This window comes from Phyllostomus hastatus, unplaced genomic scaffold (assembly GCF_019186645.2).
Source record: "Phyllostomus hastatus isolate PE091 unplaced genomic scaffold, TTU_PhHast_1.1 phas_contig_151, whole genome shotgun sequence".
Classification (NCBI taxonomy): Eukaryota; Metazoa; Chordata; class Mammalia; order Chiroptera; family Phyllostomidae; genus Phyllostomus; species Phyllostomus hastatus.
This window is the reverse complement of record NW_025333616.1, coordinates 139,107-163,158: the sequence shown is the minus strand read 5'-3', so window position 1 is coordinate 163,158 and position 24,052 is coordinate 139,107. Positions and strand designations below refer to the sequence as shown.

Below are 24,052 nucleotides of genomic sequence, written 5' to 3'. Positions count from 1 at the left end.
CCATGGGGCGATGCCTGTATCTAAGAGGGCTGGTCTTGTTTCTCCAAGGCAGGTGGGTTTTTGCATTGTATTTTCTTTTTAACCCCAAGGGGATGAGTCTGAATCCTGGATCCTGGGTGTTGGTGGCAGAGTGGAGAGGACCTAGGGGCTTGACCTGGGTTCTTTTTAAATGGGTAGTTGCAAATCTCCATAAAGTCTTCCTTGAAGACCAACTTAGTACTTGTTTTCTCCCCCGCCAAATACATACATATCCCCTCCTTTAAAATGTTTTTCCTTGTGAAATATATACACATAGATTAAAAGTTACCGTACAAATGCAGAATTGAACAAATAATTATAAAATGATCCCCAGGTTAAGAAATGGAATGTTGGCAGTCATTCTAGAGCCCATAGAAGGTTCTGGCATGTTCCATTCCCAGCTTAACCTGTGCACTCCCACTATGCTGAGTTTTGTGGGAGGAAAATGTTTTCCTTGTTTTCTTGAATGGTTCAGTGCTCACAATGCATCTTAAGCAATACATACTACAGTTTAGTCTTGCTTGTTTTTTTAAAAGACTTTATTTATTTATTTTTAGAGAGGGGAAGGGAAGTAGAAAGAGAGGGAGAGAAATATCAATGTGTGGTTGCCTCTCTCACACACCCCCTACTGGGGACCTGGCCCACAACCCAGGCATGTTCCCTGACTGGGAATCAAACTGGTGACCTTTTGGTTCACGAGCCTGCACTCACTCCACTGAGCTACACCAGCCAGGACTAGTCTTGCTTGTTTTTAAATGTTGCAGAAATGCATCTGGCTTCTTGTGTCCGACATCTTTGTGACTCTCATTTTTGCAGTTATGTGTATCTGTACATATTCAATACACCATCATTTATTTACCCACTGTATTGTTGCTGAATGTCTTAGTCCGCTTGGGCAGCTGTAACAAAATACTACCAACTGGGTGGCTTGTAAACAACAGAGGTGTATGGCTCACAGTTCTGGAGGCTGGAAGCACAGGATCAAGGCTCCACCAAGGTCACCCTCTGGTGAAGGCCTCCTTCCTGGTTCATGGCTGGTGTCTTCTGGCTGTGTCCTCACCTGGGGCAAGGGGTGAGGGCTCTCTCTGAAGCCACTTCTATAAGGGCACTAATCCCATTCACAGGGGCTCCACCCTGCTGACCTGAGCAACTCCCAGAGGCTCTACCTCCAAATCCCATCATGTAGGCATGAAGTTTTCAACTTATGAATCTGGGGGGAAACTCCGAACTGCAAAGCCCATTGCTACGGTCTGGATGCAAACATTCAGACCGTAGCAATGGGCTTTGCAGTTCGGAGTTCGGGGCTGACCATTTCACTGCTGTGGAGGTTGTGAGATGTATCTCCTAGGGCTGGGGAACATGAGTTTCTCTAGAGTCCATGCCTAGCAGTGGGATTACTGCATCACAGGCTATACACACCTTCAGTCTTATGAGATCGTGCCAGCCTCCCAGGCATCTCACATCTGAGAAGCTCAGGATGGAACTTTCTTTAAAAAAAAGATTTCACTTATTTATTTTTAGAGAGAGCGGAAGGGAGAAAGAGAGAGAAACATCGATGTGCAAGAGAAATGTTGGTCTGTTGCCTCTTGTATGTGCCCCAACTGAGGACCAAACCAGAAACTTAGGCATGTGCCCTGACCGGGAATCAAACCTGTGGCTTTTCACTTTGTAGGATGACACCCAACTGAACTGAGCCACACGGTCAGGGCAGGATGGAACTCTTGATCCCCATTGCCTCTACCCAAGCTTGTCCTCCTCTAGTTTTCTGGTCTTAATACACACCCCCCCCCCAACCAATTTCTCCCAATTCCCCCCTTCCCATCACACACGTTCTACCTCCAGAACTCATCTCGAATCCACCCATTTGTCTCTGTCACTCTGGTGCAGGCCCCCCTGCCTCTCTACTGGCGGACCAAGGTGGTCTTCTGCTGCCTCTCCTCTGCCTCCCTCAAGTTCATCCTCCACTCAGCAGCCAGAGGGGTCTTTGTAAAGTCACGTTTAGCACCTTGCTCACCCAGGAAGTACAATCATGTGCCTACTTGGGCCCACCAGGTTCCGTGGGACCTGACCCCGACTTCCCTCCCCACCTGTCTCACCCCTCCCTCCTCTAGGCCCATAGCCCTCCTGGGCCCAACCAGGCTCCACCTGGCCCCTCCTTCCTCACCCCCCCCCCCGTCTTGGATCAAATGCCACCTCCACGGGAAGCCCACCCAGACCACCCCGCCGAAGGTGGTGGAGTTCAGCCACTCCCTTCCCTGACACCTTACCTCATTCCCTTCGGAGTGCTCACCACTCTCTGAAACTGCCTTTTTCGTTTATTACTCTTTCCGTACCTTGTGGTCCCCACACCAGGCTACCAGCAACTCCACAAGTGGCTTTGTTCACCGTTGGGTCCCCAGAGGGGTTACAATGCCTGGCATGCAATAGACACTCAGTACGGGAATGTACTCTCACTCCCAGGAGGCGATCTGAAGGTCTGCCCATTCTCTGACCAGTGGACCCTAGTCTGGAGTTGGAGATACCTCAAAGAAACTAACTCAGGAAGCAGAGTCTAAGGTAGGAACTTGTCTGAAAGGAGACAGTTGGGTTTTTAGAGGGCGTGGCCCACAGGACTGATAGTCTCAGAAGGACCCATCTGGTTCTGGGGTGGGGGACATGTTCACCTTTGGAGGTGGGTCTTGTGTTTAAGGGGCAGGGTTCCAATTAGATGACATGTAAACTATTTCAGATTTTAGGGGGTGGGCACTCTCTCAAGGACTCGAAGTTCCTCGGAGGGCTCTGTCTCCATTTAGGGGGTGTGTCCTAAGTCAGGGAGGGAGAAGTCCCCACCCCCTGGAGCCCGAGTTCAGACGAGGAGGCAGCGCTGACTGACAGACAGGACGAGGTTTATTGGGAGTCCTGGAGACACTGGGGACTGGGAAGAGGGGGTGAGGTCGAGGCTCATGGGGAGGTCCCCCTAGCCAAACCCTCCTTTCCCTTGGTGTTGGGAGGAACACAGAGACAGACAGACAAACTGACAGGAATGGAAAGACGGACACGTTCTACAGCAGAGCAGGAGGGAGACTCCGGTGTCCGCCACCTCCCGCTCAGATGGGTTCACAGGACGGGGAATGCCGCAGGAGAGGGGTGGTGTGTCTGCCCTACTCACTGCGGGGCGGGGGCGGGGCATGCCACAGCCCGGGCCAGCCCTTGCAACTGGACAGGAGGGTGTGTACCTGCATCAGTCCATCCTACTGGGTGGGGGGGTTTCCAACTGGCCTATTCTAGTGCTTGGGGATGGGGAAGGTCATTAGGGTTGATTCATTCTGCAGTAGGGGGGGCCTACTTGGGGAATGGGTTGAGGGCAGGGGGCGTCTGCCCTGGTCCTCTCTCAGCATAGGGAATGAGACAGGGGAAGGCAGATTCCGGCGCTCCCTGTTCCCTAAGGGCACCAGTGACAGATGGGTAGCATTCGGAGGGGACCCGGGGAAACATAGGGGCATGGTTGCCCTACGTTCTCCAGATCAAGGTCCTTAGGAATGATGGCTCTCAGGGAGAGGCAGACTCCCCTTGGGGGAGGGGTGCCCATCTTTCATGAGGGCCCTTAAGGTGAAAAGTACCTGTGGAGACCCATTTCTCACCCCTCGGCCCCCCCCTCCGGCCTAGAGGCCTGTTAATTAGGGGGCACCCAGCACAAGTTCCAGGGAGGCCTCAAGCTCCAGTCTTCATAGACCCCGGACCCCCAGCAGAGGGCCCCACCTCTCCAGCCAGGGCCCCTGAACTCAGGGTGCATGTCTGGATTTGGACGGTCCCCTGGGGGCCCTGAGTCCCATCTCGCCAGCCCCAGGGCCCTTCAACTTAAGGCCCGTGTGGGGATTTGGGCAGTCTCCCCGGGGGGCCGTGAGTCCAGTCCCGGGCCGGCCAGCGGCACAGTCAGTCCATGCCCCGGTGCAGCTTCAGGTGCCTGGAGAGGTTGCTGAGGGTGATGAAGCCCTTGCCGCAGATGTGGCAGGGGAAGGGCCGCTCGGTGCCGTGCAGCAGCCGGTGGCGCTTGAGGTAGCACTCGTGGCGGAAGAACTTGCCGCACTCGAGGCACGGGAAAGGCTTCTCACCCGTGTGCACCAGCACATGCCTCTCCAGGTCCCGCGGTGAGCGGAACAGCTTCTCGCACTCGGAGCAGCCAAAGATCTTCTTGCCGCGGCCGGAGGTGGACGCCGGCTCCCCTGATGTGGGCTCTCCCTCAGGGGCCGCCGTGGACGCCTCCGCCCCGCCGCCTTCCCCGTGGCTGGCTCGCCTGTGCTCCTCCAGAGCCGACAGGGCTGCGTACAGCGCTCCACAGTGGCCGCAGCCGTAGGTGGCCGGCCCCGAATGCGCCTCCAGGTGGCTGGCCAGCGCTGCCGCCGAAGCGAAGAAGGTCCCGCAATCGCACTGGTACAGTGTGTCTTCCGATGGCTCCGCCGCGGCTGCAGGAGCAGGGGCCTCCCCGCCGCCCTCGGGGAGCAGCGTCCCCAGCTCAGGCACACCACCCCCTACGCGGCCAAGGAGCAGCCCGCCGTCCCAGGCTGGCCTGGCGTCACCTGCTTCCGCAGCGCCACCCTCTGCGGGGGTCTCAGGCCCTGCAGCAGCCCCCGAGGCCCAGACCTGCGCTGGGGGTGCGCCTGGGCCCTGCAGGTCGTGGGTTAGCTTGTGCCGCTCCAGCAGCGCGGGCGCATTGAAGTCGCGCTCGCAGCGCGGGCACTTGAAGGGCTTTACGTCGGTGTGTGCGGCCCAATGGGCCGCCAGCTCACGGCCATGGTCAAAGCGCCGTGCGCAGGCACCACATGCGAATGGGGGCAGCGAGGCAGCGGCAGCAGCAGCAGCGGCCTCTGCCAGCCCCCAGCTGCCGGGGCCCGCCCCCTCTGGGCCCTCTCCACTGCCAGCACCCGCGCCCCCGCACACGGAGCAGGGCCCCACGTTGCAGCAGACAGAGCAGGGCGCACCCAGGGCTGGAAGCCCAGGCCCCGGCTGCAGGGGCGACGGGAGCACGCCGCGGTGCTGGCGCTTGAGGTGGCGGCCCAGACTGGAGCGCGAGGAAAAGCGGAGCTCGCAGACCAGGCAGCAGTAGGGCTTCTCGCCAGTGTGGACGACCTGGGGGACGGGAGGGAGAGGAGTGGATCAGGGCTGAGGGTCTAGCCCGCAAGACAGACTTCTGGACTCTTAGAGAGAGGTAGCCCAAGCCCCCTGCCAGGTCTACAAGGCCGTGATCTAGCCCCAATACCCTCCCTCTCTTCCTCTGCTTTGGGCTAGGCTGGCATGCCCTTAGTCCTTCTGGCCTCAGCACCTTGGCACACACTATTCCTGAGGAAGAGAGGTACTCTTCCTCCCATTGCTCCTGACTAACTCTTACTCAAGTCCAACAAGCCCACCTAGGAGACTAGGACTTCCTGGGAGAGTGGCTAAGCACTGAGGATCTGAGCACTGGTGGGCCTGGGTTCAAATCGCAGCTCTGCCTTCCACTTTCTGTGAAAACCTGGACAACTAATGGCCTCTCTCAACAAACTTTCCCATGTGCTACGTATCTCCCCCAACCCAGTGGAGGGGCTTTGGTAATCACCTGGGGTAGGAGGTGGGGTTCTCCCTGCAAATGCTGTGGCAACTTTGACAGCTGAACCATTGAATAGAAGCCTCTGCATTTTCCATTTGATGGGAACAGTCCATTTCTGTACTTGCTAATTGGTGAGCACTAGCCACGCATGTGTGGAGCGCCTGAAACATGGTCAGGTGGCAGAACGAGACCACCTGACCTTGCACAGGCCTCTACTAATGTTGGCCCAGACACGGCTTTTGAGTGTACAGTTCTGTTGATGGTAGTGTCTTCCCAGAGAGCTGTAGTGTCTCTCGTATTAGCCTCAGAATACAGTGACCCTCTGTCCCTGTCTCAATTTGACATTTATTAACCTGGCTGTTCAGTGACTGAAGCCCCCGCTAGACTCAGGGCTCTGGGAGGCCACGGAAGGAGTGGACTGTGTCCATTTTGTCTCTGTCCTTCCCGCCCCAACCCCGCGCCCAGGACCCTGCAGACCTTAGATACCCATTAAATTCTCAGTTGAATTATAAACTACTACTGGCCTGCAGTGAGACCTCAGAGGGCTGTGAATGTCACATGAAGTTAAGGACCAGGGGTTTCAGTGGGAGGGAGAGGGTTCCAGGCCACAGAGGCTAGACATGATGGGGAGAGACAAGAGGTAGTAAGACTGCTTAGAAAGTTGGGGGCCAACATCCAGGCTGTGAGGTCCTGAACCAAGGCAGATGCCATGAGACAGAAGAGGGGACAAGTGTGAAAGGCCGGGAGGCATCTGGTTTTGCTTAACCTTGTCGCAGGAATGCCTGGCCCATGGAATAAGATCCCACTCCTCACAGCAGCAAGGAGGTGTACGTGACTCAGCCCCTGCCCGCCCTCTGCGTCAACTCCTTCTGCTCTTCCCCAGGCTCGCTGTACCCCAACCACAGGGCCTCCCACCCCCTTCTCATACACACCACGCCCCTCCCATTTCAGGGCCTTTGCCCTTGCTGTTCCCTCTGCCGGAAATGCTGTTCCCGCAGCGGATGCCTGCTCCTACTTCAGGTCTCAGCTCAGAGAGCACCCTGCCCTGGCCTTCCCCACCTTGTCTGGTGGCCCTTGGCTCTCCCCACTTCTGCACATCAGCTTGTTGTTGTTTAACTTCCTTCCTAACACTGCTCCCTTTCCAGAACATTCTTGCTTGCGTATTTGCTTCCTTGTTGATCGTCTACCTTCGGTGGAATGTAAGTTTCTCCAAACACTAGGACTTGACTGATTTCCCTTTGGAGACCCCAGTATCAGGAGCAGGGAAAGCTCTCAACAGACCATCGCTGAATAAAAGAATTAAGTATATACGTGGTAAACCTGTTTTTAAAAATGCACGGGAACAATGAACACGAAACTTCAGAGGCTGGTGTGCAGGGGCACGGGGTGTAGGGGCAGGTGGTGGGATAGGAGAGGAGCCTACAGGTGGGACACGTGTACTGATCCCTACATAGGTGGAGACTGAGAGAGAAAGCCCCAGTGCTTTGACTGGTCAGGGCACTTTGGCTGGGAGTGAGGAAGAGGAAAAAAGTTTTCTCTGTTGCCCAGAGTGGGGCTGGGGCTCTAAGGGCGCGTCCAGCCCAGGGGGGCAGCTGGATGGGCCTGCAGGACTCACCTGGTGGTGCAATAGGCCAGTGGAGTCTCGGAACCCCTTGGGGCAGGCGGAGCAGCGGTAGGGCCGCTCACCCGTGTGCGAGCGCAGGTGGTTGGCCAGGTTGAAGCTGTGCTTGAAACCCTTGCCACAGCGTGGACACGCGTGGGGCTTGAGAGCAGTGTGACGCGCGAAGTGGCGCCGCAGGTCCGAGCGGTAGCGGAAGCTCTTGCCACACTCACTGCAGTGAAACGGGACGCGGGGGGCGGCGGCGGGCGGTGCTGGGGCCGGGGCCGGGGCAGGGACAGGGGGCGCTGCCAGTGGGGCGTCATCCATGGTGGCGTGGCGTGAGGGCAGTTGTGAGTGGGGGGCTCTCTGGAGCAAGGGAGACAGTGAGGGAAGGTGAGGGAGTCACCTCCCCTTAGTCCTCCCAGGTCACACTCTAGGGACTCAGACCCCCCACCTATCCCCCTGGAGCCCTGACCACTAACCTTTAAGCCACTCCCACCAGGATCACGCCCACTGTCTTTAAGCCCATTCCCCTACAAACCCTTCTCCCACTCATCTGCTCATCTACCTAATCACACCCAGTCGCCTTTACCCCAATGATTTGTCTCACCCACTCTTTGAGATCAGATTCCTGCTCCTCTAAGCCCCACCCACTCTTGCTCAAGTCCCGCCTACTCTGTCCCAAGTCCCTCAACACAGTTCCAGGAGCCTCTTCTATTCCTCGACAAGCCCCTCCCATTCCACTGTAAGCTCTTTCCACTCTTTGAAGATTCAAGTCTTGGAACCTCAGATAAAACCCACTGAAACTCTTTTCACTTGCAAAATTCGGATGATAAGAGGACCAAGCTCTCTAGTGGCAGTTATTACTACCCACTAAGTTCCTCCAAATAACCTCTTTAAGTCCTACATCTTTTCCCCACTAAGACCTACAGCCAAACCCCACTCAAGTTGTCTTTAAACCCAGCCTTAAAGTCAGCCCTGTCCTTTCCAAGACCCGGACTACCCAACACTTCTCACTTTCTCAACCCTTCCGAGTCTCACCCCAGGCCTCCTAAGTCAATTCACCTGTATTATAAAGACTTGCTATTTCCACTAAGACTCCCCAAATTATATGCCTAAACCGCACCCCCTCACTTTGTCCACGTTTCTCTAAGCCACGCCTCGGTACAAACTCCACCCCTTCTACTCTAAGCTCCTCCTGCCTTTACACTAAGCCCCAATTCCCCTCACTCAGCTCTAATTAGGACCCTGCGGCCTCGAGTTTTTCTACCACTTTGAGCCACGCCCCTTTATCAACCCCACCCCTTTGCTTAAGCTCCTCCCATTTCCACCCACAGACCTGCTCCCTCCAAGCCCCACCCATCCTACCCACAAACCACGCCCACCGACTCCTCCCAATCATTGCTCCGCCCCCAGCTTCCATTAGGCCCCGCCTCCTCCCCACCCAGTAGACGACGGGGCCTGCCCCCTCCCCAGTTCGCTCCAGGACCCAGGCGCTCAGAGCTGGCCTTTTGTGCCCCTCCCCCCCCCGTTCCTAAAAGGTGCGGCCCCGGGCGCCCGGTGTGGGGGCAGGCTAAGTGGGACCGCGGCCAGGCGAGTCCACCTCGCTCGTACTGCGCTGGGGTTCTGGAGCCATAGGGCGGCCGCGGGAGGCCAGGAAAGTCAGTAGGCTTTCCTCTTTAATTACTTACACCTCCCTCTGGGCGCCGACATTTTGGGCAGCGGGGGTAGCGTCACTTCCACCCGGGGGGCCCCTCGACTTCCGCCTCAGCTACCTTTCCCCCGTACTCCCCCTTTCTCCCGCCTTCTTGGCCTCCCTCCTCCCAGCCACCCGCCCTTCTCCCTCTTTCCCGTCTCTTTCCCAGCACTGTGAGAGAAGCTAGATCAGCGCCATCTTAGGTAAGGGCAGGGAGATGGGCGGGGCTCAGGGTGACCCTGGCGCCATACAGATTAAGGGCACCAAGTTCAGCGTGCCGCCTTCCCCCAGCGGTGTCGACGCTGGCGGGCGAGGGCAGGTCCGAGTCCATTTTCGCAGCCTCAGGCTCCTTCTGAGTAGGATGTTAGAGTTGCATCAGGAGAAAAGAGAAACCAAAGTCCTCCTATTGCGATAGAGATAGGAGGAAACAGCAGGCTCCATCTTGTCCTCGGCCCTCCAGGAGGCATTGAAGCTTATCAGGCGCCATGTTAATTACGGGAAGGAGCAGCCATTTTCCCATTTCTCATCCTTTAGGTACCCGTGTTTGATTGGGTCTCCGACTGGGTACTTTGTGGAAGGAAAGGCATTTCTACCTGGTTGGGATGTGTCGGTGGGTTACTTCCCGCTCGGGGCGAGCTAGTGCGCAGTGAGCGCAGGTGCTGATGTTAGTGGCCCTTAGGGCCCAGCGCGTCCCTTTGTTCCCAGCGGGCGCGGGTCCAACGGGGTGGGGTAATGGGTGGGGCCTTCGCCAGCCGCTCTGAGGGGCGGGGCTGTCCGTCGTGCGCGCCACCGCGGGGCTGGGCCCCTTCTCCCCCGCCCCTTCCCATGCGTCGGCCCCGTAGCCCCCCGCGCGCGCACACTCTCGAGCCCTGGCGACATGCAAATGAGGTACCCGAGAGGAGGGGGTCCGGGCGGGGGAAGGGGAGCGGAGGGAGGGGAAGGCTTGGAGCCGCGCGCTCCCAGAGCGCGCCCCCAACACCTGCTCCTGCTCCCGCGCTCGCAGCGGCGTGCGCTCGCCGACCTCGCGCCCTGCGGAGCCGGCCCGGGCGCGCGCGCTCGCGCAGACCCCCTTCCTGGTGGCCCCGCCGTCCGCGGCCCGGCGCCGCTCATTGGCCGCCACCCCCACAGGGCCCGCCTTACGCGCTCGGGGGCCGCCGGGCGCACGTCTGCTAGTGTTCGGGCAGAGGGCGAGGGTCGAGCACAGCTCCGGAGTCCTTGGTTGTAGTCCAGGTACCCCCACCGGAGTGAACCTTGCAGTCCTGGAAAAGTGTGTGTCCCGCCTCTGGGCTTCCGCTTGTTCGCCTGTTCCAAGGGGGCGCAGTGGCACCTGTGGCCTCTGCGCCTAGCTACACCTGTGCTAACTCCCTCTCCCCTAGTTCCCTGGTCGGAGCTCTGATGATGATGGCGGTGGTGGTAGTTTGTCGAGTACGTACTGTGAGCCAACGGTCAACTCTGGCATTTCCATTTCACAGAGCTGCATTCAAACACAGGACCAACGGACCCCATGATGTCCTCTTGTCCCGAGTCCCTTTCTCCTCATTCCCTGGGCTATTGTGTCCGCGTGAGATCTGGTTTGAATCTTAGCTCTGCCACTTCCTGACACAGGGAGCTTGGGCAACTGACTTGACTTTCTTGTACCTCAGTTTTCCTATTTGGAAAACGAGGGTGATTGTGATCTTACTCAGAGGGCTAATGTTTCCTAAGTGCTCTGTGTACTGAGCACTTTATATGTATTGTCCTCATGGCATGTTCCTGCAAGCTGGTGGGACTATTCATCCAGTTTTGCAGAAGGCTTAACTGAAGCTTAGGAAAGTGAGCACCTTACTCAAAGCCACAGAGAGAGTGACAGACTGAGGAATCGAACCCAGAACATCTGACTCTGGAGACCAGACTCCAATATATTTCCTCACCGACTCTGGATCAAACATCACCTGGGACCAGTCCCTTTCTTCTTCTGGTCCTGAACCCCTCACCCTCCCGCTTCTGCCAATCAAGAGAGCGGACAAAAACATTTCTCAGGCCTCTATGGCTCTGGGGTTTGATGGACTGTCTGCTTTAAGGATCACAGTACTGGCCTGTACCCTCAGTTGGACTCTGTACTCCCTTCAGGATTTTTCTTTATTTTGGCTCAAATTGACCTTGAACTTCCAGATCCATGGCAGGGGTCTGGGAGGCCTGGGGAACACCTGTGAGGCTCAGGGCAGTATGTTAACCAACTGGCACAGAATTCTCTTGCTCTTTTCCTCACCAGCATCGCTATAATTGTGGATCCAGGTAAATGTCAGCCATGCCCAGCTTGTGAGACCCAGACAAAGGAATAGGTGAGGTCTTGGGGGACAATGGGTTCTCCAGACCTTCCCTGCGCTGACAGCTGCTCTTTCTCTCCTCTTAGCCCGGCTCTGGTGCCCAGACCCAAGGCCCCCACTGCTCAATGGACACCCCTAGCCCAGACCCGTTGCCTTCATCTTTGCCTGAGGAAGAAGAGAAACCTCTGGCCTTACCTCCTTCTGTTTCCCGGAGCCGCCGAGGCGGACGTGCTGGGAGGGCCACCTCCTCCAATCAGACGCTCAAGGCCTGCCTCCCTCGAAAGCGGGGCCGTCCCCCCAAGTCAGGGCAGGAGTCCCCACTGGTGCAAGGGGTGACGGTCCCTGTGGGCAGTGACAGTGGCAACGACCTCCTGCTGATCGATGATCAGGGAGTGCCCTATACGGTCTCTGAAGGGTCAGTAGCTGGCGGGCCTGAGGGGCCCGGCCCTAAGAAGGCCCCGCACTTCTGCCCGGTGTGCCTGCGGGCTTTCCCCTACCTCTCGGACCTGGAGCGCCACAGCATCTCTCATTCTGAGCTGAAGCCACATGAGTGCAAGGACTGCGGCAAGACGTTCAAGCGGTCCAGCCACCTGCGGCGGCACTGCAACATCCACGCCGGCCTGCGGCCCTTCCGCTGCCCACTCTGTCCCCGCCGCTTCCGTGAGGCGGGTGAGCTGGCCCACCACCACCGTGTCCACTCCGGCGAGCGCCCCTACCAGTGCCCTATCTGCCGGCTGCGCTTCACAGAGGCCAACTCGCTCCGGCGCCATGCCAAACGCAAGCACCCCGAGGCCGTGGGGGCACCCGTGTGTCCCCTGGACACAGGGTCTGAGCCACCATGGGATGATGAGGGCATCCCAGCCACAGCAGGGGCTGAGGAAGAGGAGGAGGAGCTGGAAGGGAAAGAGCCGGCCTGACCCACAACCCCAGCCACCCCTCCCCAGGTCAGGTTTAGAGCTGGGGGTTCAGCTGGTGCTGCGCCTGGGCAGGGAGCCTGGGACACCCTCAGGTCTGGTGGTCTCCCTGTTGTGGGAGGGGGTTGCAGGTAAGGACCTAAACTTCCGGGCCCTGCTGCCTTCTGCCACCCACTCCTGGACTGACAGGCCCTTGGAGGCAAGAGCCATGGAAATAAATCACTGCCTTCTGGCTTCCTGTGTGGATTCAGTGATGGTACCAGGGCTGGCCCTTCTCTATTCCTTTCAGGTACCCTTCTGCCACTATACTACCCATGGGGGTGCATGGAGTTTGGGAGGGCCCCATGTCATGTGCCTCATTAACTTGGTGCTAAAGAAGTGGCTTGTGGGGAGCCTTTGTCCCCTCTCCCACCTCTAGGAGACCCCAAAGCACTCTCCTAAATATCCACTCTAAGTAAAATATTGAGCGTTCTGTGTAGATGTGACTCGAGGTGTCCATTTCCAGCCAGATTCCTGGAAATTCTGCAGCCACCACTTTGCCCCATCTCTTTGTCCTGACCCTGTTTGGAAGGAAAAACTTAAGTTGGTAGTCCCTGGCAGAACTGACAACTTTGCCTTAGGTAGGTAGGGGGTGTGGACTGTAGGGACCTGCAAAGGAAGTAGGAAGTGGGGGCTGGGACTGAGGCTTATTGGGCAGGTAGATGAGGACTGTGGGCGGGGCTTAGGGGAAGGGCTGTATGAGCTGGGGTGGCACTCAAATTGTTTTAGGGACTGGCAGCAGAAAGTGAGCGATTTAGAGGAATGGATAGGGTTTATCTGAGGGGAGGGGCTTCAAGGGGAAACTAGGAGAGCAAGGTGTCAGGAGGGGTGGGAATGAACTGTTAAGATGCTGAGAGGTGGGCATGACTGCTGTTCAGGCCAAAGGAAGGGGTACCTAAGAGAGGAGTGACTAAGGGAATCCCTGAAAGAAGGGGAGCTTAGCAGGATGGGCTAAATAGACCTGGGCTTAGCTGCTTTGGGTGGGGCTGAGTTAGGGGCGAGGTTTGCAGAGATATACGAGAGGGGCAGTGACAAGTGTGTGGTGAAGCTGTGATTCTCACTTCAGCCTGCATTAGAATCACCTGGAGGGTATTATTATTTATTTTTAGTGGACGTATTAGTCAGGCTGCAACATAGTGATTTGGTATTTCTATACACTACAAAATAATCACAGTCTAGTTACCATCTGTCACCATACAAAGTTATTACATTATTGAGTATATTCGCTATGCTGCACATGACGTCTCTGTGACTTCTATATGTTATAACTAAAGTTTGTACCTGAATCCAGGGTTTCTGATTCAGAACGTCTGGATCAGGGGACCTGAGAATTTCCATTTCTAACAGTTTCTGGGGTGATGCCTCTGCTGCTGGTGTTTGGACCATAGTGTGAAAACCACTGTTTTCAGAGAATGCTTTAGGAAGTTCACAGGTTTAATGTGATCACAAAGATCACATTAAAATTGTGAGAGGGGGAGTTTAAAAGCTGGGGGGACGTGGGGCGGAGCTTAATTAAGGGGGCGTGGTTCGGCCAAACCGCTTAAGGGGCGGAGTCTAGGGGAAAGGGGTGTGGATGAGGGCGGGGCTTAGGTGGAAGAGGTCAGGTTCTAGAGTGAGGTCTTGTAGGTGGGAATGTATACGAGAAAAGTTGTGGGCCCAAGGCGAGGAGGTCGTATTTTGAGACGTCGGGCGGGGTTTGTGATAAACCGAAATAAAAATGATTCAGGCCGGGGGCGGGGCTTAGGCGTGAGATTTGTGCGAGGGGCGTGGCCTAGCTGGACGAACGGAGCGGTGCCCTAAGAAGTGGGTGCTCAAAGCGCAGGCGCAGTTGCTCAGCACGCCCACCGGAAGTCGCCTAGGCTTTCCTCGCCTGCTCCCCCCCCCCAGAGCCAGTGCGCAGGCGCACTTCCTTCTCCCGGTCGCCGCCGCCGCCGCCGTAGCCTTCTTTTTCCGCTTCTCCACGCCGGCGCCCCGGAGACGAGCGCAACTTCCGCTTCCGGGCAGGCGGGCAGGCGGGCGGTGCGGGGCGGCCGGGGAGGGGGAGGGGGCGGCACTTCCGGTCAGGCCCTCGGGTCTCCCCTGAGCGGCGGCGCCTCCTCCGCCTCCTCGGCCTCCTCCCGGCGGAGACCCCGGCGCCGGTGAGTGACGGGGCGCGTGGCCCGGGGGGCCTGGGGGGCGGTGGGGGGCGGGGGGTCCCGCCCAGGCCCGCTCTGGTCCTCAGAGCGTCCTCATCAGTGTTATTCACGCCGGGCCCTCGTTAGGGGCCCCCATCACTGTTCCCCCATAAAAGCACCCAGATGTCTGCCCCATTAACGCCCCCACGGAGGACGGCGGCCAAAGCGCTCTCTTTCGTGGAGCTTCTCTATACTGCTGCTTTCTGGTAGGCTCTCTTCTACGTAGCCTCCTGTTATTGCTTTCTACAGGACAGCCCCCCAAATGCCACCAGCATTGCCCTCCCCCATGCAGAGCGGCTACTCCCGAACCCTCCCTTAGTTGCCCCGATAGGTTGCCACCAAAGAGTGTTGCATTTGTGCTTTACAGCGGAATGCCTCCCATTACCTCTGTCCACACACACACACAGCTCCCAAAACTCCTAACCACTCCCTCCTCAACGCCCCCTTCCTTGGTGTAAAAATACTTACACTTCTGGTCAGCAGCGAAGAATACCTTTTTTTCCTTCTGCACCGCTCTCCTCCCTAGTAATTACCGTTGAAAATACCCCCTTTCCACCTCGCAGACCCTCCCCGCATAGAACAGCTCCCTCTAGAGGTGTGTTCTCACACACACATCCTCTCCCTTTTCAGGTAGGAGTAGCTGCCAGTGGGAGTAGCCTCGGCTCCCACCCCGTCCTCCTCTGGGTGGGGTCCTGTCCTTGGTCCTTGCCCCACAGGGCAGCGCCCATCCGTGAGGCCTTCACCCTCAGAATGCGCCTCTTCCCCGGGCACTAGGGACTCATCCGAGCCTGCCCCTACTCGCCCAGTTCTCACTCCATCCTCCTGGACTCCCTGCAGAAGACCCCTAGCTTCACTGTGGCAGGAGCATTTTCTGCCCGGACATCCATTCCTGCGATCTTCATTGAACGGATATGCAGTCTTCTAGGTCCAGGGCATATAGCTGTGAAGGAGAGATAGGCACACAGTCTTTCTTTCTGCGGCTTCAGCAGTCTACTTGAGCAGACAGATCAAAAACGAGTAATCAAATATGATCAGTGCTGTTTTCTGAGAGCCTGGTAGCTACTCCAGAGGTATAGCCTGAATTAGTGGAGCTTACTTAGCCACACAGAGATCTGGGGAGACTGCTGCAGGCAGAGGGAACAGCAGTGCAAATGTCCTGAGGTGAGCATGAGCGTGGGCGTGGTGAGGGCAGGAGTGACCTGGGAAGCCCCGGAGGTTGGAGTGAGGGGAGAGAAGTGTGGTCTTAGAGCGCCCTGGAGGTTGGGGCATCACGATCAGTTATTGGGCCTTTGTCCACTCTGCCAAGCCCAGGATGTACTTCCATTTGTTCATTCGTTTGTTCAACAGCTGTCTAACGAGCCTCTACTACACACTGGGCGTGCAGCAGGAAACAAAATAGACAGAACCCCTGGTCCTTGTGGGGTGCATGTGCTAGCTTATGGGGTAGACAGTTAAAAAAGAAAATACGCGTGTGTGAAGAAAATACAGCAGGATAAGGGTATAGTGTTACAAAGGCTACAGTGTAAGAGGGTGGCAGGAAGCCTCTGTCAAGAGTTTACTGTTGTCATCTTGTCCTTCCAAAAAACCATGCACCAAAAAGTTATCTGCTCCTCAGGGACAACTGTGGCCCATCCAGGAGGCGGCTCTCAGCTCCCCTCCCCTGAGAATAAAATGGTTAAGAGGGTGAACCTCGGATGCCACTGGTGTTCATCTCACTGAGCAAACTACTCCGTCTTTTCCTAGCCTCATTCTCACTCATTTAACAAGTATTTTTGGAGGCAGGCACTGTGCTGGGTCCCGGGGACAGGCAGTGGTCAAAACAAGTGAAGATGCTAGCATGCATGGAGCCCAGCTCCTAGAGGGAGAGGCCACCAGCAGCGAGACAGACAGGTGGAGTGTGTGTGGTTTATGAGGGGATGCTGACTGGCTAGGAGAGAAACAAAGCCATCTGGGGAGTGCCGGAGTGTTGGTCTGAGGGACAGGTTACAGGGGGCATGAGAGCCTTGCTGAGAAGAGGACTTGGAGCAAAGATGTGAAGGAGGTTGGGGAGTGAGGCAGAGCATTTGGGAAGAAGCAACAGCCAGTGCAAAGGCCCGGGGCTGGAATGCAGCTGGCACATTGGAGGGGCAGCCAGGGGGCGGCCGTGGGGACTGCGTGGGTCACCAAAAGGACTTTGAGTGAGGTGGGGTCACTGCATGGTTTAGTCTTAGTGTTCCTGCCTATAAGTTATCTCATGAGTCTTGTTTTGAGGTTTGATGGAGATGTGCCACGTAACAGACCTAGTACGGTGGTGGTTCGCATTCAGTAAAGGCCCTTCCTAGCTAGGGGCGGCAGGGCAATGTGTGAGACCAAGTGTATTTGCAGTGTAGGATGGGGTAAGGACCTTCCTTTATTTTGAAGAAATATTGAAAAGCAGCAAGGAGGGGGTCCAAGCGTGAACGCTGGAGCCCCACAGCCTGGCCTCAGCCCCTGGCCCTGCATCTTGTGATGGTGTGACTTGCAGAGATTAATTTACCACTCTAGCCCTCGGGCTCTTCCTCTGTGAAACAGCTAACAGTTTTAACCATCTTCTAGGATTGTTGGGAAGGCTCACTGAGTGGACACTGTAAAGGAGGCAGATGTGTGCCTGGTCTGTAGATGTCATACCATTCAGTGTTACATGCTATTAGATGTTACTGTTATTGGTATGAACAGGCTGGGATTTTATCACAAGGCAGCTTGATGCAGGAGAATGGCCCACAGGTCCTGGCATCAAAGAAACCTGGGATCTGCCCTGGCTGGTGTGGCTCAGTGGCTTGAGTGCCAGCCTGTGAACCAAAGGGTTGCTGGTTCGATTCATGGTCAGGGCACATGCCTGGGTTGTGGGCCAGGTCCCCAGTAGGGGGCGCATGAGAGGCAACCACACATTGATGTTTCTCTCCCTCTTTCTCCTTACCTTCCCCTCTGTCTAAAATAGATAAATAAAATCTTTTAAAAAGAGAGAGAGAGAGAGATCTGGAATCCAATACCTGCTTTCCCCTATATTGGCTCTGTAACCTTGGGGAAACAATCCCCACCCCTCTCCTCAGTTTCCACACTTACAATATAGGACCAATGACGGCACAGGGCTGTTGTGAGGTATCAGGGTGATGGGCTCTGTTGATCCGCTCCAACAATAAACAGGAACTGCTGTGACTGGCTGTGGTTGCCGTGGCGCTTCTGCCCCTGGAGACCATTCTGCTGTCACACTCTGCAGGAAACCCTCCCGCGGCCATCTCCCCTTAGAGAGACACCAGTGGAAGGCTCAGTCCCCTGAAAGTGGAAATGTCTCTGATTTCTCAGTGGAATAAGCATGAGCCTGAGCAGTCCTGACCCCCAGGAACACCCCCTGCTCCCAGCACGCAGCCCTGCAGCCTCTGTCCACCTGCCCTTGTAACATCAGCATCCCCTGATTCCTTCTGCTGGGCACCCACCTCAGTGTCAGCTCAGACACTGCTCCATATCCCCCTCCCTTCCCCCAGGGGTATTCCGGTCACCTGTCTTACCCTTTTACTCATTCGACAAGTATTTATCAGTATAGGCATTTACAGCTATAAATTTACCTCCAAGCACTGCTTTGGCTGCACCTCCCAACTAGGGTGCATTTGCATTTCCATGCCGCTGACTTCCCTGGCGCTTTCTTTGTGCACCCCCTGGTGATGGAGGAGGGTGCCACTGCATTCCCACGCAGCAGCAGGAATTCATAGAGCACGCACACTCTGCCGGGCCCTGTGTAGTGGCCAGGCACAGAGGCCAACAGGGCAGGTGAGCCCTTGCTGTGAGGTGTGGAGGCCAGACGGGAAACCCACAGCCAATGAAATGGAACTGCCACAGTAAATTGGTGGCAGTGACCGTGATGAAAAAAATGCAGCAGGACAAGGGGCTAGGAAGTGATGAGGTGAGGGGTGTCCCCTCTCTTGGAGGTGACGTCAGAGCAGAGGCCTGAAGGAGGCAGGAGAGAGCCTGGAGGTACAGGGAGGAATATGCCAGGCAGAGGGCGCAGCCTCACCACATTGCTCTTTTGTCTGCTCAGGACATGGACCACCTTCCTCTTCCCCGGGGCCCCTCAAAATCCAGGGAGCACCCCCAAGTAAGGGCCCAACTCCTCGGTTCTACCCCTACCTGCCCCCATTTCAGGAAATAAGCCTATGGGGAGAGGGTGTGGGTTGTGTCCAGACTGACTCTGTGACCTTGGACAAGTCGTCGACCACTCTGTGCCTTCTTGTTCGTTTGTCAGGTGGGCACAACCATTGTCCCTCTGTCACAGTCTCGCGGAGTTGTGCTGGGGGCTCCATGAGTTACCAGACACGACGCACTCAGACTGGCAGCCCATAGGCCATGCCTGGTTGGGGCAGCTGTCAGCCCTGCGCACCGATGGCAGGGAGCCTGGCAGTGGCTTCTCCCTGAGACACACGCCTGCCCCGCCTCCCTGCACCCCTCTGCCACCTGTGTCCTCCGTGCCCACCTGCCCCTCCAGCCCTGGCTCCTCACTGAGGCTCCACTCCAGCTTTTGCTCCCATGCCAGACACGCCTTTGCTCCTTCTGGAGACGAGATGAGCCAGAGGACATGAAGGACATGGGATGCTGGGTCTCCTCCAAGGACAGCAGAGCGGGCAGCTAAAAATACCACCTCCGGGCAGGGGTGGAGGAGACACTCACCTTTCACCTGAGGGGAGGGAGCCAGCCAGATGACGGAGGGCTGATGGGCCCTGGCCTTGGTGTGCCCCCCGACTCCTGCTGTGTGTGGGGTGTAGATGCAGAGCCAGGCCCCCAGGGGCAGGAACAGTGCTGAGAAGCACGCCAGACCTTCGGGGGCTTTCTCCCTCTGTCACCCATGACGCAGTAGAAGCGTTTTCCAAGGCCCTGGGGTGGGTCGGAGGCCCAGGGGTCATTTGCAGGAGTGGGCAGGGTGAGGTGGGCAGCTGCAGTCAGGAAGGAAAAGTCTTTTAAACAAGGCACCAGGAGAATGACTGCCATCTTGGAGGGGACAGGAAAAGGCTCCTGAGCGGCTGCCATCAGGCTCTTCCCAGGCGAGTGATGTCACTGACTGTCCAGAGAGCTCTGGGGACCTCATGAGCTCTGCCAGCCAGTGTGTCTCCTTACATCCTGTGCAGCCCCCTTAACCTCCCTGCTGTCTAGTGGTGACCGCCCCTTTAGAAACGGAGACTGGGAAGGAGGTGGGGCCCGAACCCAGGTGTGCCCCGGGGCTCCTGCTGCACCAGGCCGCCTTCCGTCCCTGCCAGCCCCCTCTGCGGCAGCCCGTTGGTCCCAGGCCAGCATTGCTCCCCACCCCTCCCTACACTGTCTCCACTCCGGTCCCTCTCTTGTTTGTGCTGTCCCTCTGTTCCTGCCAGCAGTGACAGCGGTAACAACATTACACCTTCCAGTGACCAAGCGCTCGCAGAGTGCCAGGGACCAGCCTTCTCCGAGGGCCTTATGGATCTGTTAGCTTGGACCCTGTCAGCCGTGAAGTAGGGATGTGCTTTGTCACGTTTATTTGGGGACTAGGAAATCCAGGCACAGAGAGGTTCAGGAACTCACTGGTGGTCACACAGCTTAGATTCCCTTCTGGCATTCTGGCTCCAGAGGCCACCCTTTTAACCACTCTGATAGAAACAATTATTGTGACTGGACAGAACCAGAGGGGACAGAGGGCTGATGTGGGGGGCAGGGGGGGGGGGGGGGTGGGGCATGGAGCAGAGGCCTGGGTGTTTGCCAAGGGGATTGAGATCAGAGGTCAGGGGTGCTGGGAGAACTGGGGTCTGAGAGGCAGAGAGTGTAGAGGCCAGCAGGGACACAGTGTCGGGGGGGTGGAGAGAGATGTGTAAGCACTGGAGAATACGGGTGGGGGACGGATGTGCATCTCTAGCGCACACATCCCCCTTTGTTCCCCAGGGAGATCCAGCGCCCCTCCTAGGGGCTTGCTCAGCTGCATCCTTTTCTCCACAAGGTCTCACAACCCCACCCGGCTGAGATGGAGGCAAACACAGCAGGTGGCGCGGGGGGCGGCGGGGGCGGAGGCCTTGGGGGCGAGGATGGGGTGCACTTCCAGAGCTACCCCTTCGACTTCCTGGAGTTCCTCAACCATCAGCGCTTCGAGCCCATGGAGCTGTATGGGGAGCACGCCAAGGCAGTGGCGGCCCTGCCCTGCACCCCCGGGCCCCCACCGCAGCCGCCACCGCAGCCCCCGCCGCCGCAGTATGACTACCCACCCCAGGCCACCTTCAAGCCTAAGGCCGAGACACCCTCCTCGTCGTCCTCCTCCGCGTCATCCACCTCATCATCGTCGTCGTCCTCATCGTCCTCCCAAGCCAAGAAGCCCGACCCACCCCTGCCGCCCGCCTTTGGGGCGCCGCCGCCCCCCCTTTGATGCTGCCTTCCCTGCCCCACAGTGGGGCATTGTGGACCTTTCAGGACACCAGCACCTGTTTGGGAACCTGAAACGTGGAGGGCCCACCTCCGGGCCAGGGGTGACCCCAGGGCTGGCTACTGCCGCTGGGACACCTGGGCCACTCCCTGCCCCCTCGCAGACCCCACCGGGACCCGCTGCAGGGGCGGCCTGTGACCCCACCAAGGACGACAAGGGCTACTTCCGTAGGCTGAAGTACCTGATGGAGCGGCGCTTCCCGTGCGGCGTATGCCAGAAGTCCTTCAAGCAGTCCTCGCACCTGGTCCAGCACATGCTGGTGCACTCGGGGGAGAGGCCCTATGAGTGCGGCGTCTGTGGCCGCACCTACAACCACGTCTCCAGCCTCATCCGCCACCGCCGCTGCCACAAGGATGCTCCTCCTGCCACAGGGGTCCTACCGCAACCTGGTGCAACCCTCCCACCATTGGGCCTGCCTGCTCTCCCCACCGCTGGTGCCCCCACCCCCAGTGCCCCCACCCCTGGTGTGCCCACGCCGGTCCCTGCTGGCCCACCATCCACGCCTGCCGCCCCTGCAGCCTCCGCAGAAGGGAACACAGCCCCGAGCACACCGGCAAGTGTGGGGGTGCCTCCTCCGGCAGCAGGCGGCGGTGGCGGTGAGGGCCCATTTGCTTGTCCACTCTGCTGGAAGGTCTTCAAGAAGCCCAGCCACCTGCATCAGCACCAGATCATCCACACAGGCGAGAAGCCCTTCTCGTGCTCCGTGTGCAGCAAGAGCTTCAACCGCAGGGAGAGCCTCAAGCGCCACGTGAAGACTCACTCGGCCGACCTATTGCGCCTGCCGTGCGGGGTCTGCGGCAAGGCATTCCGCGACGCTGCCTACCTGCTCAAACATCAGGCGGCTCACGCAGGCACAGCGGGGCCCCGGCCCATGTACCCCTGCGACCTGTGCGGCAAGTCCTATTCAGCCCCTCAGAGCCTGCTGCGCCACAAGGCCGCGCACGCACCGCCTGCCGCCCCTGATGCACCCAAGGATACGGTGGCCGCTGTTCCACAGCCCACGCCAACCTTTCCTCCTGGTCCCTACTTGCTGCCGCCCGACGCCCCTGCCACCGACAGTGAGAAGGCGGCGGCGGCCGCAGCGGCCGTGGTGTATGGGGCCATGCCTGTGCCGCTCCTGGGCGCACACCCTCTGTTGCTCGGCGCAGGGACTAGTGGGACAGGCAGCGTGGGTTCCAGCGGCCCCGGAAAGACATTCTGCTGCGGCATCTGTGGACGTGGCTTCGGGCGCCGTGAGACCCTGAAGCGCCATGAGCGCATCCACACAGGCGAGAAGCCACACCAGTGTCCGGTGTGTGGGAAGCGCTTTCGCGAGTCCTTCCACCTGAGCAAGCATCACGTGGTGCATACTCGAGAGCGCCCCTACAAGTGCGAGCTTTGCGGCAAGGTCTTCGGCTACCCACAGAGCCTGACCCGCCACCGCCAGGTGCACCGGCTGCAGCTGCCCTGTGCCCTGGCCGGGGCTGCTGGCCTCCCCACCGCCCAGGGCACGCCTGGAGCTTGTGGTTCAGGTACCTCAGCCACGGCCGCGGGGGCCACTGAGGGCCTGAGCTACCCCTGCTCAGACTGCGGTGAGCACTTTCCGGATCTTTTCCACGTCATGAGCCACAAAGAGGCCCATATGTCGGAGAAGCCCTATGGTTGCGATGCCTGTGGCAAGACCTTTGGCTTCATCGAGAACCTCATGTGGCACAAGCTGGTCCACCAGGCTGCCCCTGAGCGCCTGCTCCCACCTGCACCCAGTGGACAGCAGCCCACAGATGCCTCTGGCGGTGCCGAGGCATCCAGCGTGCTGGACAATGGGCTGGCGGGCGAGGTGGGGGCGGCCGTGGCAGCGCTGGCAGGGGTGTCTGGGGGTGATGATGCTGGCAGTGTTGCAGGGGCTGGGAGCGGTGGGGGCACCAGCTCAGGCCCAGAGCGATTCAGTTGTGCCACTTGTGGCCAGAGCTTTAAGCACTTCCTGGGCCTGGTCACTCACAAGTATGTGCACCTGGTGCGGCGGACCATGGGCTGCGGCCTTTGCGGCCAGAGCTTCGCTGGCGCTTACGACCTGCTTCTGCACCGGCGCAGTCACCGGCAGAAGCGGGGCTTCCGCTGCCCGGTGTGCGGGAAGCGCTTCTGGGAGGCGGCCCTGCTGATGCGCCACCAGCGCTGCCACACGGAGCAGCGGCCCTACCGGTGTGGCGTGTGTGGCCGAGGCTTCCTGCGCTCCTGGTACTTGCGGCAGCACCGCGTGGTGCACACGGGCGAGCGCGCCTTCAAGTGTGGCGTGTGTGCCAAGCGCTTCGCACAGTCGTCCAGCCTGGCGGAGCACCGGCGGCTACACGCAGTGGCCCGGCCCCAGCGCTGCGGCGCCTGTGGCAAGACCTTCCGCTACCGCTCCAACCTGTTGGAGCACCAGCGGCTGCACCTGGGCGAGCGTGCGTACCGCTGCGAGCACTGCGGCAAGGGCTTCTTCTACCTGAGCTCTGTGCTGCGCCACCAGCGTGCCCACGAGCCGCCGCGGCCGGAGCTCCGCTGCCCAGCCTGCCTCAAGGCTTTCAAGGATCCCGGCTACTTCCGAAAGCACCTGGCGGCCCACCAGGGTGGGCGGCCATTCCGCTGCTCCTCCTGCGGCGAGGGTTTTGCCAACACCTACGGCCTCAAGAAACACCGCCTGGCGCACAAGGCCGAGGGCCTGGGGGGCCCTGGGGCTGGGGCTGGCACGTTGGCCGGAAAGGAGGCCTGACGGGGGTCTTCCCCTGCACCGCTCCACTGAGCTGTCCCCTTCCAGACTCGCCCCCCCCGGCTGCAGGTCAGGCCCCGCCCCTCCTCACCTACCGCCCCCTCCGCTCTTCGGAACTTCAGGCAGACTAGCCTCCTTTGAGGCCCACACTGTACAAAACGCAAGGCTGAATTACTCCCAAACTGGACTTCTCTGGCCCTCCTCTCATCCCATCTGACACTGAACTTGATCCTCCATTCGACCCTTTTTTGTAACCCCCGTCAGCCCCCCGCCCCAGCAGCATTCTTTCCCGACAAGCTTCGGTGGATATGGGTGTGAACTGCCCTTTCCCTGTGGGATCCGGCGGGACAGTGGGATGTGACTGGAGTTGGGAGGGCACAAGGGGGCCTGGGTGCTCTTTTGGATTATGGGGGTGGGGGGGGGCGGGTGGCAGACGCGGCTTGTACAGAGCAGAGATAATAAACCTATCACCAGGGCAACGGGGTCCTTTCTCACATCCCAGGGGGAGGGGATTAAGTGCTGGCAATCAGAAGGGTGAGAATACTTGTTTCCTTGGGATTTCAATTTCTCCA

General features: G+C 58.4%; 3 protein-coding genes across 14 annotated transcripts; 2 read left to right on the top strand and 1 right to left on the bottom strand.

Annotated features, from left to right (window-relative positions):
* Positions 1 to 2,882: 2,882 nt before the first annotated feature.
* Positions 2,883 to 15,470, bottom strand: FIZ1 (FLT3 interacting zinc finger 1). Of its 3 annotated transcripts, none has more exons than XM_045830348.1 (3): positions 14,779 to 15,470; positions 7,197 to 7,547; positions 2,883 to 5,124 (listed from the first exon to the last, which is right to left on the bottom strand). In XM_045830348.1, the coding sequence occupies exons 2-3, from the start codon at positions 7,506 to 7,508 to the stop codon at positions 3,931 to 3,933; spliced, it is 1,506 nt and encodes a 501-aa protein (XP_045686304.1). In that variant the 5' UTR covers positions 7,509 to 7,547; positions 14,779 to 15,470; the 3' UTR covers positions 2,883 to 3,930. The 3 variants fall into 3 exon arrangements, with proteins under 3 accessions (XP_045686304.1, XP_045686302.1, XP_045686301.1); XM_045830346.1 differs by lacking the exon at positions 14,779 to 15,470 and adding an exon at positions 8,873 to 9,006; XM_045830345.1 differs by lacking the exon at positions 14,779 to 15,470 and having other exon boundaries at positions 7,197 to 8,585.
* Positions 8,948 to 12,331, top strand: ZNF524 (zinc finger protein 524). Of its 10 annotated transcripts, none has more exons than XM_045830359.1 (3): positions 8,948 to 9,080; positions 11,129 to 11,151; positions 11,270 to 12,331. In XM_045830359.1, exon 3 carries the CDS (start codon positions 11,309 to 11,311, stop codon positions 12,098 to 12,100), a length of 792 nt encoding a protein of 263 aa, XP_045686315.1. In that variant the 5' UTR covers positions 8,948 to 9,080; positions 11,129 to 11,151; positions 11,270 to 11,308; the 3' UTR covers positions 12,101 to 12,331. The 10 variants fall into 10 exon arrangements, with proteins under 10 accessions (XP_045686315.1, XP_045686310.1, XP_045686311.1 ...); XM_045830354.1 differs by having other exon boundaries at positions 11,129 to 11,198; XM_045830353.1 differs by having other exon boundaries at positions 8,972 to 9,080; positions 11,103 to 11,198.
* ZNF865 (zinc finger protein 865) lies at positions 14,086 to 23,944 on the top strand. The gene is given in 3 exon segments (XM_045830344.1): positions 14,086 to 14,274; positions 20,279 to 20,691; positions 20,693 to 23,944. Coding segments are annotated over 2 exon segments (3,180 nt in total). The 5' UTR covers positions 14,086 to 14,274; positions 20,279 to 20,302; the 3' UTR covers positions 23,484 to 23,944.
* Positions 23,945 to 24,052: the final 108 nt, after the last annotated feature.